General features: G+C 46.5%; 1 protein-coding gene across 1 annotated transcript in view; it reads right to left on the bottom strand.

Moving 5' to 3' along the window:
- Positions 1-15093, bottom strand: part of SCAMP5 (secretory carrier membrane protein 5) — a 34122-nt gene that overhangs the window by 3730 nt on the left and 15299 nt on the right. Inside the window, exons 2-3 of the mRNA XM_032865079.1 lie at positions 1932-1995; positions 1060-1188 (exon numbers count right to left, since the gene is read on the bottom strand). Of these exons, the coding sequence (XP_032720970.1) occupies positions 1060-1188; positions 1932-1995 (193 nt within the window). The remainder of the gene's footprint in view (positions 1-1059; positions 1189-1931; positions 1996-15093) is intronic.

Here is a 15093-nt window from a genome sequence, read left to right as displayed (position 1 = left end):
CATTCTCTTCCCAACATCTACAGACCTACCTCCACCTGCCCCCATCTTTTCCTTCCCTCACCTTACACAGAGAAGAAGCCTTCTCCACTAAAGGCCAAGCCAGGACTTGAAACAGAGTCTGTCTATCTCCGCACTCCTTCTACCACCCCATGAAGAACCTGCAAAGATAGCATTCTTTACCTCTTCTGGGCACAAGCAATCACTTCCTCAGGTTGGCAGCTAAGTGTGGGCTGACTCAAGGCAACATCACATGTGACAGACCTTGACTGTGGTCACACTGCAGGTTTAAGCTTCCCTGAGGCCAGTACCCAGCATGGGAAAGTCAGCCTGCCTTCCTTGTACATGCCTAAAGGTACCTTTGACTAGCCTGGGCACAGCCAAGTGCCATCCCTCTAAGATGACACTTTCCCACCAACCTGCCACCAACCATCAGCAACGAGGACTTTGACACTTTGGACCTCAACACTGTAGAACATTAGAACTCTACATTCTTAGAAAAGTACAGACCACACAACGCAGAACTCCTTGGAACCATAGTGATCACTGAGACAACACCCTCTCTCTTTAAGTGAGGAACCTGATGCTTGGGGAGTAGGACAACCAGCCCAGTTGAATCCCGTATCTCCCGACTCCCAGTTAATGCTATTTTCTCTGAGCAGTTTTCCAAAGAAAGCAAGACAAATGTGGCTTCAAGACAAGGATTCCTCTCTGCATCCAGAACCCGAGGTCCTGGCAGCCACCACTGGCTCCCTGGAAAACTACCCCAGTGGGAAAGGGAAGAGAGAAAAGGAAAAGAGAAATGATCCTGTGGACAGAGACCCTCATCCAGATGCTCTGTGAATGGGAAGTGGAGGGTGGGGGGATGAGGGAAACTGGGGTCCATATGGGGGTTGGCCCACGTGAAGAGGCTGCTGGGAGATGGCCCATGCAGATACTGCAAGTGGGGCTGATGGACAGCTGGGCCTGCAGCACCCCACCCCACCTGGTGCCCAGCACCCTCCAGCCTCCCTCCCTCCTCTCCCCGCCCTCCACGGCCCACTCCCATCCCACAGCACTCACACATCCAGAGGTAGTAGAGGCGCTTGGTCATGCTGAGATGCTGGGGAGGAATGTCTGCCTCAAAGTCTTGGTAGAAACATGGCTTCAGGGGGATGAATTTGGGCAATGGTGGGAAGTTGTTCACTTTTTCTGTGGGTGAAGCATATGGCACAGCATCACCTTCAATGGTCCCCTCCCCGATAACCCAATATGAGCCTCCTGCCCTAGTTTCAGTGGTCCCCCACCCCTGGCCTGTAGCCTGAGGTTCCAGGCTACACTGCTAACCCCTCCCAGCCATCCCCACTTCCTCTGCTAGGAGGTTCCCAAAGTAATCAAAGGCCCTGAGCCAGTGTTGCTGTCTCTCAGAAAGAAAACAATAAATGCTGTCCAGATCCAGGCAGATGAAGCAGGATGGGTGAGCCTGGAGAAGCGGTTCCCGTGTCCATTCCAATATCCATGTTCTCATTTTATCCAGGGGGGTGGGCGGGGCTTGAGCCAGATTGTCTCTAAAGGTCCCTCCAGCTCCCGCATTCTGTACCTGAGCCTTTGGAAGACAACAATTCAGAACTCTGAAGTAAAGGGTCTCAGAGTATTAAAGAGCAGTGATGACAGAGGGGACAGGGACTGAGCCACCTCTGCTGCTTATCAGTCAGATGGCCGGCAGGACCAGAGCCTCAGGGTTCTCAGTCTCGGGTTCCCACGGTCAGAGAGCTAGACAGTGTCAGGCTGATGGTGTCAGACAGACACGCCTCAGAGGGGAGCCAGGGAAAGCCCAGGGATGGGAGGACAGAAAGAACGTGACCTCCAAAAACTAAAGGGGATAAGGAGACTAGGAAGGGGGCCACCCACCCTCTGCTCATTTGCATGTCCTGTCTACATGACCCTGTCCTTACCTGCCATGATGGCAAGGATGGCACCAGCCGGCCCAGCGGCCTGCCCACGCCTCTTTGTCTTGACCTAGAAGGAAAGCAAAACCAGAGCAGGATGAGGCCCTACATCACCCAGACCCTGTCTCAGCCCCTGCAGGGCTGGAAGATCCCTGGGGCAGAACGGGCTCCCACATCCCACAGGAGCCCAGCAGGGGCAGCACCACCAGCTACCTCCTTCCAGGCACTCCTGCCCTTTGCCTCAAGGCATTGGGTTTATCTTCAGAAAACCCTATCCAAGGGTAGGAAAGGAACCTGGGAAGGGACCCCATGAGGCAGAGGCAAGTGACAGAGAAGGCCTGAGGAGACTAGAGACCTCTGAGAGAATTTTATTCCTTGACCCTGAATATGATACACCTGGCAAGAGTCATAGGCTGGCCTCCCCTCTCTCCAGCCTTTGCCTTCAGTCGTTTGTTAGGGATGGCAGGGGAGGCAGCAAGAGTAAGACAGATGGGGTTTCTGCCCTCCGCAGGAGATAGTCAATAACCTGTGTGATGCAGCCTCTAAAAGGGAAGGGTGGCTAACAAAAAAATATGCATAACACAGAGCAAGGCATTAAAAGTCAAGGCTTGGGGGGAGGGGGGCAAAAAAAAAAAATTGAAGTCAAGATAGTGTTAACCTTGAGGAAGGGAGCATAAGCTGAGGTACTGGGACAGGTCTGTTCCTGGGTCTGGGAGAAGGTTACACAGTGTCAATTTGGTGCAAACTCATCCAGCATGAGATTACAATTTGTGCACTTTGCTGTGTGTTATACTTCAATTAAAAGTTTGCTTTAAGGGCACCTGGGTGGCTCGCGTGCTCTCTTTCTCTCCCTTACACCACAAAATAAATAAATAAAATCTTTGTTTTTTTTAAGTTTGCATTAAAACAAAACAAAACAAAACAAAAAAAAACTCCTAGAGCTCCAGTCAGATTTCCCTGGATCCAACTAAAGAAACGGGCAGTTGTAATCTTTTATGGCCCCTTTGTGATATGAAATCAAATACAGATTTAAAATAAAAACCAACAACACTGGGGCACCTGGGTGGCTCAGTCGGTTGAACGACTGCCTTCAGCTCTGGTTATGATTCTGGAGTCTGGGAATCGAGTCCGCATCAAGCTCCCTTCTCAGCGGGGGGCGGGGGGGGGGTCTGCATCTCCCTCTGACCTTCCCCCTCTCATGCTTGCTTTCTAAATAAAATCTTAAAAAAAAAAGAAAAAACCAACAACATCTACCACAAAAGGGAAAAAGACAGGCAGGGTAGAAACCTGCGTGAAATGATCCCCTCTGAAATGATCCCCTCGCACAGCTGCATTAATTGTAGCATTGTTTGTAACACCAAAAGACTGGAAAGAATCTACACAGCAATAGGGGATAAGGAAATAAACAGTACACTCATACAATGGGCTGTTCTGCCATTTTTTTAAATGCTCTGCAGCTCTTTAAAAGAAAATACTGCTATGAAAAGATCTCCACAATTACTAGTCATTGAAAACAAAACGACATAGATATAGAATAGTCTAGACAATGGGAAACAAAAAACACAGAACAGTCAAAACAATATGGTAACTTTCATAATAAAAAAAAAAAAGGAGGGGAGAGGAGAATAAAATTTTTTTCCTTTTGACCCAACAATCCTACTTCTGCTTTTTTAACCACAAATAAGAAACAATAAATACATGTCATTCAAAATGACACTATTTTGCAATAGGAAAATGTCAGAAGTGACCTAAATGCAATTGTTTGAATAAACTATGGTATATCATTCAATGGAGTACTATATTATGGAGGGCATGTATTGCATGGAGCACCAGGTGTGGTGCATAAAAAATGAAGTTTGGGGGCGCCTGGGTGGCTCAGTGGGTTAAGCCTCTGCCTTCAGCTCAGGTCATGGTCCCAGGGTCCTGGGATCCAGCCCCACATTGGCTCTCTGCTCAGCAGGGGGCCTGCTTCCCTGTCTCTCTACCTGCCTCTCTACCTACTTGTGATTTCTGTCAAATAAATAAATAAAATCTTTTTTAAAAAATGAATTTTGGAACACTGAAAAAAATTTAATTTAAAAAAGAATGAAGAGGATCTCTAGTAATTGTTGTGGAATGATTAAATGAAAAAAAATGCAAAGCACAGACAAGTATATATAGTATGCTACTTTTTACGTAAAAGGGGGGGATAAGAACATACACACAAATTTGCTTATTTTTGCAAAAGAAACACAGGAAAAGTAAACCACGCACTATAAAAATGGTCACCTACAGGATGGAAGGGCTAGGATGACTAGTGAGATTTCCTTGGCTAAAGATTTACACATACTTTTTGTATATATAATCTCTTACACATTTAAGAATTTACACCAGAAAGAAAATTGAAATAAACAAAAGCAAATGACGCTAACTGTACAGGAAATTGATAACATGACCACATAGAAAAAAGGACTGGCCAAGTAACTTGGTCAGAGCACTCTGTGTTCTCTCAAAAGGATATATCTCCAGGATAAAAATAACTGGAAAGAAAGCTTCAGTATAAGCAGGTTTATATAGTGTGGTGATGCTGAAGCTCTGTCATGTGTCCCAGAGGAGAGGACATACAAGTGTACAGGTTGTTGTAGGACCTGGGTTCTCACTGTTAAAATACGGAGAGAGAATATGCAAGGTGGGACAGTAAGAGGCCTGTGCTGTTGGATTTGAAATGAGGAATCAGTATGAACTCACGGCTTAAAAAACATATGGCTGGTCTCAAGCCAGGACAAGGAAATACTATGATAGCCTAGAATATCGTGAGGTACCAGAGACAAGCAGGTATACAACAAATGGATGCAGGTCAAAAGGACACAAGTTTAGGGGCACCTGGGTGGCTCAGTGGGTTAAGCCTCTGCCTTCGGCTCAGGTCATGATCTCAGGGTCCTGGGATCGAGGCCCGCATCGGGCTCTCTGCTCAGTGGGGAGCCTGCTTCCCCCCCACCACCACCAGCACCTGCCTGCTGCTCTATTTGTGATCTCTCTATGTCAAATAAATACATAAATAAAAAGATTTAAAAAAAAAAAAAAAGGACACAAGTTTAAAAGAGCTACCACCACCCAAATCTGAGACAATTAATAGTCTCAAAAATAAGAATGACAGTGACATACGACATCCTGAATGTTAAACAATAATCCATGATACACCAAAATGCTCTCAGGAATTTTCATCTGATGGTGGGGATCACAGGTGATTTTAATCTTTTCCTTTATTCCCCTAGATATTTTCCAAATTCTCTACAATGAATATACACATAATAAAATGAATAATAAGTGCTATTTTATTTTATTTTTTTTTAAGATTTTATTTATTTATTTGACAGAGAGATCACAAGTAGACAGAGAGGCAGGCGTAGAGAGAGGAGGGAGCAAGCTCCCTGCTGAGCAGAGAGCCTGACGCGGGACTCCATCCCAGGGCCCTGAGATCATGACCCCAGCCGAAGGCAGTGGCTTAATCCACTGAGCCACCCAGGCGCCCAATAAGGGCTATTTTAGATGTAAAAGTCACAGACCCCTGGGTGGCTCAGTCATTAAGCCTCTGCCTTCGCCTCAGGTTATGATCCCAGGGTCCTGGGATCGAGCCCCACATTGGGCTCCCTGCTCGGCAGGAGACCTGCTTCTCCTCTGTCACTCCCCTGCTTGTGTTCCTTCTCTCGCTGTGCCTCTTTCTGTCAAATAAATAAATAAAAATCTTTAAAAAAAATAAAATATAAAAGTCAAAAATAAGTACCACCACTTTGTGAAAAAAAATAATCCATGAGTCCAAAGGGACACTCTCATTTTTAAAAAAGAGAGGGAAGAGCTCTTCTTTGTAGAAGAAGCTAGCCATAAACATAGGAGTGGCAGAATTAGATCTCCCAGTGCCACAATCACTATAATTGCTGATTTGAACGATGGCTGCCAAAACCAATGGACCAGAGACTGTGGGGAGGACAGTCACAGTCTCCAAGTACCAGCCCAAAGATGATGTGCTACTTACAAAGGGGAATTGGCACTTTTAGCGTGAAGAAGGCTGGCAGATACAACCTTAACCGAGTGATCAAACTTAATGTCACCAATAACAGGACAAACAGACACTACGGCCTCCCAGTATGATGCACCAATAAGGACACAACATCTCCTACCTAGTATTCCTGCCCCAAAATGTTTAACTTGAATCCAATCATGAGAAATAAGCAGACAAATGCAAGTTGTGGAGCATTCTAAAAACTAAACCGGCCTGGGAGTGCTTGGGGGCTTAGTCAGTTAAGCCTCCAACTCTTGATTTCAGCCTCCAACTCTTGATTTCAGCTCAAGTCATGCTCTCAGGGTCCAGGGATCAAGCCCTGTGACAGGCTCCCCACTCAGCAGGGAGTCTGCTTGTCTTCCTCTCCCTCTGCCCCTCCCCCTGTTCATGTGAGCACCCACTCTAAAATAAATAAATAAATCTATAAATAAATAAAATGAGTGCCTATTAAAATATAGTAATAATAACTAATAAAAATTAATAAAAACTAAACTGACCTGGACTGTTCAAAAATGCCATCATCTAGAGGCACCTGGCTGGCTCAGTTGGTGGAGCAACTCTTGATTTTGGGATTGTGAGTTCGAGCCCCACACTGGGGATAAAGACGACTTAAAAATAAATCTTAAAATATAAATATATAGGGGTGCCTGGGTGGCTCAGTGGGTTAAAGCCTCTGCCTTCAGCTCAGGTCATGATCCCAGGGCCCTGGGATCGAGCCCTGCATCAAGCTCTCTGCTAAGGAGGGAGCCTGCTTCCCCCTCTCTCTCTGCCTGCCTCTCTGCCTACTTGTGATCTCTCTGTCAAATAAATAAATAAAATCTTTAAAATACATATATATAAATAAATAAGCAAATAAATAAAATCTTTTTAAAAATCCTAAACTATTTTTAAAAGTACAAAATAAAATAAGGGATTATCTAAACCAACGGAGACTAAAGATATATGGCAACCAGAGCCAATGTGTAAGCCTTGACTGGAGTATTCATGGGGGAAACACCACAAGGGTCATCACTGGGATAACAAAGGAAACTAGATAATATGATTGTGTAGATGTTACATCTCTTGGGTGTGATAATGGAATTGAGGTTTCATAGGAGAATGCCCTTGTTTTTAGAAAATGTGTTCATGGGCTTAGGAATAATGTGTCTTATGTCTACAACTTGTTTCAAATAGCTCAGAAAATTAAAAATGATGGATGGATAGATACAGAATCAAAGCAAATGTGGCAAATGTGAACAGGGTATGAATCCGGGTGAAGCAATATAAATGTCCCTTCAACTTTAGTTTGGGGTAAAAGTTTTCCAAATACAAAGCTGGAGCAGAACATGAATAATGTCAGTAATGGATTACAACACAATAAATGAAAAGAACGCAGTCTACGGAGACACACAAAAGAAAAGGAAGGAGAGGGAATGTTCTTCTAATAAATATAAACAAAATGACAATTTTTATTTAAAAGTCACTATCTGATATAGACTGGGGTCATCAATGGCTGTGCTAAAAACACGGGGCGGGGGCAGGGGGGGCGCGGGAAGGAGAAGCATCTCTCCATTTGTCGCCCCTCCCATTACTTATCAATCACAATAGAGGAAAGGTACTTCTACAAAGAGAGCAACCGGCAGAACAAGTGACACTGGGACAAAAGGACATGTTGCCTCTTGATGTGACACACCTAGAAGTACACAAGATCATCTATATAGTATTGCTGCCCAAATGTTTAATTTGAAATTAGGAAAAAAAACAATCTGACAAAACCAGACTGTGGGAAATTCTTTAAGACAAATATTAATGTCAGAAAGGACAAAAATTGATAGGGGAGCATCTAAATTAAAGGAGACTAAAGACACATGAGAGATCCCACAGTGGATCCTAGGTTTTTAAATCACAGCTCTCAAGAACATTTTTAGGAGATATGTGCTGAAGTATTTAAAGGTCACCACCTTGTCTGCAACTTACTTTCAAAGGGTCCTGCAAAAAAATTAGATAGTTCAACAGATGACAGATAAAGCAAATGTTGCAAAATATTAGCAATTGGCGGGATGCCTGGGTGGCTCAGCTGTTGGGCATCTGCTTTGGCTCAGGTCATGATTCCAGGGTCCTGGGATCAGGTCCCACATCGGGCTCCCTGCTCAGCTCCCTGCTCCCTCTCTATCTCTCTGACAAATAAATAAATAAAATCTTAAAAAAGATATATTAGCAATTAGTGAATCTAGGTGAAATATCCTAGTACAGATGTTCTTTGCATTGTTCTTTTTTTAAGATTTTATTTATTTATTTGACAGACAGAGAACAAGCACAAGCAAGAGGGAGCAGCAGAGGGAGAAAAAGCAGGCTCCCCACCAAGAAGGGGGTCCAATGTGGGGCTCAAACCTGGGGCCCTGGGATCACGACCTGAGCCGAAGGCAGATGCTTAACCAACTGAGCCACCCAGACACCCCTTTGCACTGTTCTTTAAATTTCTCCGTAGCTTTGAAATTTTCCAAAATAAAAAGTTGGGGGGGAAATATATTTTTATTTGATAATAGATATTCAAAGCTAATAGGATACTTAAGAAACAGTAATTGTGGCTCCCCAAGGGATATGGAGCAGGAGGGAGGAATAATTTTTACTTTGTATCTTTGTACCAGCTAATCCAAGACACCATCAATTTTAAGATAAATCATTATTTTACTTACAAAAAGAAAGAAAATACACTGCCAACTTGGAATTGTTCAGATGCCGAAAATTTTTAAGATACAGATATTAAAATGTTTTCAGAAATATCAAAATGGTGATCTTAGAACTCATGAAACTTGGAACATCTTTCTGAATTAAAAATCATGTAAATGTATTACCTGTTCAAAAATACAAAAACAGAGGCACCTGGGTGGCTCAGTGGGTTAAAGCCTCTGCCTTCGGCTCAGGTCATGATCACAGGGTCCTGGGATCGAGCCTCACATTGGACTCTCTGCTCAACAGGGAGCCTGCTTCCCCCTCTCTCTCTGCCTACTTGTGATCTCTGTCTATCAAATAAATAAATAAAATCTTTAAAAATTTAAAAATAAATACAAAAACAAACAAAAACAAACAAAACAGTCTGAAGAGGATGAGCTGGCAAAGGATGAGAAGGAGCAGCCAGAGAGGCAGGAGGAAAACCGGGAGAGCGTGAAGTCTCCAAAGCCAGGCGTGGACAGAGGACACATGAAGCTCACGGTGAAGGGAGGGAAGCAAAGTCAAAAATAGTGTTGAAAGGTAGAATGCGCTGGGTCATCTTAGTCTTGAAGGCCCTGGGCAGAATTGGGGCTTTATCCTCAAGAGTCTTAAGCCACTGAAATATTCCATTCCTCTTCCTTTTTTTTTTTTTTTTTTTTTTTTTTTAATATATAGCCTCATGGGGCACTTGGGTGCTTCAGTGGGTTAAGCATCCAATTCTTGGTTTTGACTCAGGTCATGATCTCAGGATTGTATGAGCTCAAGCCCCGAGTTGGGCTCTGAGCTGGGTGTGGAGCCTGCTTAAGATTCTCTCTCCGGGCCGCCTGGGTGGCTCAGTGGGTTAAGCCTCTGCCTTCAGCTCAGGTCATGATTCCAGGGTCCTGGGATGGAGCCCTGCGTCCTTGTCCCTTGTCCGGCTCTCTGCTCAGCGGGGAGCCTGCTTCACCCCCCCGGCTGCCTCTCTGCCTACTTGTGATCTGTCTGTCAAATAAAATCTTAAAAATAAAATCTTAAAAAAAAAAAAAAAAGATTCTCTCTCTCCCTCTGCCTCTCCCCCTTCTAAAACAATAAAAGCAAACAAAAAAGAAAGAGAAAGAGCGCCTTGTATGTTAACTGTAATTTAAGTAAAAACTAAATATATATATATCCTCATATATAGTTTTTATAGTTTTTCATAAAATGAAAATGTGTTGCTTTTTAGCTTTGTATAAAAATATTTACAAGTTTTAAAACAAAGTACATAAAGTTGAAAATAAAAGTTCTTCTAAATGACCTTCTCAGAGGCCACCTCTTTAACAGATTGACCTCTAGGTTTTTGTTTTTAATGTATATACTAGCATATATGACAAAAACGAGATCATTTTTTTAAAAGATTTCATTTATTTATTTGAGAAAGACAGAGAGAGCATAAGCAGGGGGAGCAGCAGAGGGAGAGGGAGAAGCAGGCTCCCTACCAACAGGGAGCCTGATGTGGCGCTCGATCCCACGACCCTGGGACCTGAGCCGAAGGCAGATGTTAAAACTGACTGAGCCACCCAGGTGCCCTCAAAACAAGATCATTTTATACATGCTCTTTAATAAACTGTTTTTTTCCACTCAACAATATCTCTCGAAAATTTTTCATGTCAGTGATTCAGATTATCTCAATATTTTTAATGACTGATTAACTGGAACAACACCACCGTGGCCATGAAGCAGTCAGGTGTGTCACGGGCTGATCGGGCAATTCGAAGGTCACAGCTTCAGGAAGTGGTGGGGTAAAGGCCAGCTGCCACGAAATGAAAACAGAAGGGAGAGAAAGAAGGGACCAGTCTAGCAGACTCTCTTTCAAAAAAATTGGCTTAGGGGCACCTGGGTGGCTCAATGGGTTAAGCCTCTGCCTTCGGCTCAGGTCATGATCCCAGAGTCCTGGGATGGAGCCCCGCATCAGGTTCTCTGCTCAGCAGGGAGCCTGCTTCCCTCTCTCTCTCTCTGCCTGCCTCTCTGCCTACTTGTGATCTCTGTCTGTCAAACAAATAAATAAAATCTTTAAGAAAAAAAAATTGGCTTAAATTTTAATCCACACACACACAGAGTATCAATGACAACACTGACAGACTTTGTACCGAAGGATGAATAGTAGTCATCTCTGGATAATGAGATTATAAGTTATTTGTTTCCTTTCCTTTTATCTTTATTTTCTAAAATTTCTACAATGGTCTCATACCACTTTTGCATTAGGTTTAAAACACCAGCAGCTGGAGGAGGACATAGGGTTAGAAAAGTTTATCGAGATAGAATATGTGAATATATATACTTAGAAGCAGGAGGAAGGCATTACAGAAAACTGTGAAGAGTGAAGATACAATAGGGGGAAAACAGCTGTTGGACACCAAGACCCCAGGAGACAGGAAGGGCCAGCATCCATACCACAGAGCAGGCACATTAGACTAGAGCCCTCCGTCCACTGGGATTAGAGAAATCAAATTCAAGAAATGGGGAAACATGGGTGCAATTCCACCTCCCATACATCCACCCAACCCCCTTCCCTGGGGGCTTTGGGAGAGTAGGCCAGCTTGGGATACTTCTCCCACAAAATGGAATGGGGAGCTGATGGGAAGAGGGGAAGGGTTTCTACAAGTAATAGAGAAACAGCTGGGGCTGGAGACTGGGCGTAGAACCAGATTGCCCTGGTATCGGATAGCCCCCAGAAACTTCTGCATTCTGAGTACAGAATCCAAAAATAAGGAGGAGTCTGTTGCTGGAGTGGGACACACAGGCAAAATGATGTGGTTGTTGAGGGCACAAGCCAGAGAATGGTTAAAGTCTTGGACCATGGGGTCCAGGAAGGACATGGAAAGTGTCACGCTCATGGGACAGAGGAAATGGAGGTACCAGAGAACTAGAGGTCTCCCTGAGGTCACAAAGCATATAAAACAGAAGCTGGACTGTGCTCAGAGGATACTGGAGTTTAAGAGTTCAGAGGTAGTAACATGCCAAGCGGTGGTAGAGGGAGGCAATGGAGTCAAAGACTGGTCCAGCACTAAAATCCTCCATGAAAATAAGGAGGGGGTGCAGATAATAACTTAGATTGTGTAAGACTCAAAGGAGGAGACTCTAACCCTGCTCCAGCCTGACCCCCATGCTGTTTCCATGTGTCCATGGCTCTAAAGTCAGTGTAGCAAAGTCTGGATGACTCAGTGCAGGAGAAGCCAGAGCACAGAGCAAGGCTGCTAAGAGGGAAGTTCCCCACTCTTGCTCTACCTCTGGTCCCCTTATCCCAACCCAAGCTGCACATCCCCAGCCCTGAAGTCCCAGAACTATGAATTATCCTCAGAAAACAGCACTCTCCTGGCATTGCTATCACTGTCCTATGATGACTCTTCATGACCACTGCTGATTCTGAGCCTGGCATTCAAGGCCTTGTGTCAATCAGCTACAAACATCCCAAACCACTACCTTTGCTTCTCTATCACAGGCTGATCTGCTTCCCCCACAACCCAGTTTCATGCAGGAGATCATGTATAGCCACTCCCTCGATTTCCAGTGCCTCTAGACCCTATTAACTCTAAGTCCGACTATTTTCTCACATCCCACCTCTTCTGGGAAGCCTTTCCAGATAACCCTACCAATCCCACTGCTTAAATTCTGAACCAGTTGTTGGGCAGCAAGTGCGCACTCATTCTCATCCAATCTTCTCCTCACTCCCTCCCTGATGGATGAGACTTCCAGGAGGCACCCAGCACAGAGCAGGGGACAGAGCACAGTCAACCCCTGTTCTTCCTTAGACTTGAAAACCCTCCCAAAGGGGTGGGAGTGGAACACCTGCTGCCCTTTCCAGTCAGGCTATGCCCACAACTTCTGTCAACCCTGTGTGTATGCTACTTCCTCCGGGCAGCCTTCAGAGATTCCAGGCTATCAGCAGGGAAGGAAGGGCAGCCTTCAGAGATTCCAGGCTATCCACAGGGAAGGAAGGGCAGCCCGTAGAGGAAATGCTGTGGGGAGGGGGCAGGGACTGGGAGGGAGGCAGAGGAAGGAGAGAGAAAAGGAAAATGGAGAACTGGGAGGGACACTCTATAAACTAGATCAAGCAGCTTCCTCAAGGGAGGACAGTACTTAGTCCTATTATTTTGTCCCCAGAGGAAGGTGCTGGCAAAGAGCGGCCCAAGAGGGGAATCAACTTGTTCAGAGGCAGCTAGCCAGCCAGGGAAAGAGTTAAAGAAACAGCCCTAGACCCCAAGGCCCCTATCCAGAGCTTTCCTCGAAGGACCCCACTAACTCTCCACAGGGTTTGCTACACCTAAGACACTCTTTCTGTGACCCATTCACCAGAGACATCCTCTCTCAGCTCTAGGGACTATGCCTTCAGGCTCACCAAGTAAGCCCAGGTCAAATCTAAGCTAGCAAGATTTGTGTAGCCCCAAGCAAGATCTCCCATCAGTCCCTGAGCCTGTACAAGTAGAACAGGAAAAGCACAGGCTGCAAAATTCTCCAGACTTCCCCTACCCCATGGGCACAGTCACATGGCTGGGGTCACAGGGAGCATCCCCAACAGCTGTGTTTAATTCCCTCCTCTTGCCCATACCACTTGCAGGGAATGCCCTCTTTTGACTCTACCCCATCCAAATCTCCCCTCCCCCAGCAAGTCTATTCACTGGCTCTTGCCTCGGTTTCTCCTTGTCTCTGTAGGAAAGCCTGCCAGGCCCTAGCTGATCTCCCCATCCCGCAGCTGGGGCATTACCGGTCTAAACCGCCAAAGATGGTGAATTCTCAGTAGGAGTCTCTACTTGATTTCCCCAACCCCCAGGCCAGGAGCTACCCGAGGCGGGGACAGGAATGGATTCCCAAACACCTCACCCCCATCCTCATAGCCAACTCCTGCCAATATTGGAATGAGCTACATCCGGCACTCCCAACTCACCACCCCAAAACCCTAGTGGAGCCTAGGCTCCGTCAAGCCACTGCGCCCATCCCCCGCCGACTAAAGGTTGGCAAACCAAAGGAAGCGACGGGGGACACAGCCTGGGTCCACCTGCACTCACCTCTTGTGAGGAAGGACCCAAAGGAGGCCACTGTCACCCCGCCACCAGTCGCGTGAGCCATCCCCAGGAAGAGGAGGAGGCTGGTTTCCAGGGAACACCAGGTGGGGCTGGGGCGAAGGAGGGCCCAAGGCCCAGGCTCCAGAATCCAGGGGTCTGACGTCACCCGAGACCTGGGTTCCCTCTGCGGGAGCCGGGAATGGGGACGGTGGGGGTTGGGGGCCTGGGGGCACCTGCGACGATCTTCTCCTGCCCCAAACTGGGAAGGTCACCTCGACTCCCCACCTCTCCAGCAGCTTGGCCTGCCCCTGCATGCAAAGGTGAAGCGCAGGGGGCACAAAGCTGGAGAGTAAGTGACCACATCTCGCCCTGCGCCCAGCTTCCCTGGAAAGCCCCTCTCCCGGCCTTCAGGCCCGGGACTCACCCGCCGCTGCCGCTCGGTTGCGGAGAGGCCGCCGCGCTGCGCTGCGCTGCGCTTCACCCAGCGTTGCGGCGCGGAGCCTGCCGCGAGCCGCTCCGGGGCTGGGGGCGGGGAGCGCGCGCGCGCTCCTCGGGCCGGCTCCTCACGCGCCCGCGCCACCCGCGCCCGCAGCAGCAGCCGCTCTCGCGAGACTCCCGCGCCACCTCTAGGGCCTCTCCTCCTACTCTCGCGAGAAGCAAGGCCTGGCCACCCCCTCACCTTGCAGGAACTGTCCGAGGTGCTAAGTTCCCGGGCACGCCCGGATCAGGTGGTCGGTGGGCACGGACAGGACAAGAGTACACAGAGAACTAGAACGTGGAGAAAGAGACCCAGAGATGGAAGCCAGGTACCAGTAGCCAGAGCCTCAGCTTCCAAATCTGTAAACTGGGGAGAATAACTTCTATGCCGATCCTAGGGGCTGCTGGGACCACACCAGAAAGGAGAAGAGAAAGAGCTTTGTGAGCAGGGTACCTGATAAAGGTCCTTAAGACCCACAGGCCCGAAGTGACAGATAGAGGATGCAGGATGGAAAATCACAGATGAAACAGAGATAGGATGTAGGAGAATGGACACATAGATCCATGGAAAGATGGACATAGAAAGATGAGAGGAAAGCCACGAACCACGAACACAGAGACATAGAAACATGGAGAGACAGAGAAACATGGAGAGACGTGGCGAGATCACGATTTGGAAAGAAAATAAAAGACATGGGAAGATAGGAGAGACAGAGAAAACATGAGGAAGTGAGAAAGAGACCAGAAATAGGGATAGGCAAACTACAAAAAGGAATAGAAAGACAGAAGTTTAAAGAGACACAGAAAAAAGAATGAAAGAGACTGTGACTGGCAGAGATGAACATGTAAAGAGAGTAGAGACCAGGGTAAATATTTAAAAATCCAGAACTAATGACAGTTAAGAGACCCACTTGGAGAGATGGGGCTGGGAGTGAAAGACAAG

The sequence above is a fragment of the Lontra canadensis genome, unplaced genomic scaffold (assembly GCF_010015895.1).
Source record: "Lontra canadensis isolate GAN:19392208 unplaced genomic scaffold, GSC_riverotter_1.0 scaffold28, whole genome shotgun sequence".
NCBI classification, from domain to species: Eukaryota; Metazoa; Chordata; class Mammalia; order Carnivora; family Mustelidae; genus Lontra; species Lontra canadensis.
Note: the sequence above shows the minus strand (reverse complement) of the source record. Positions and strands in the feature narration are given on the sequence as shown.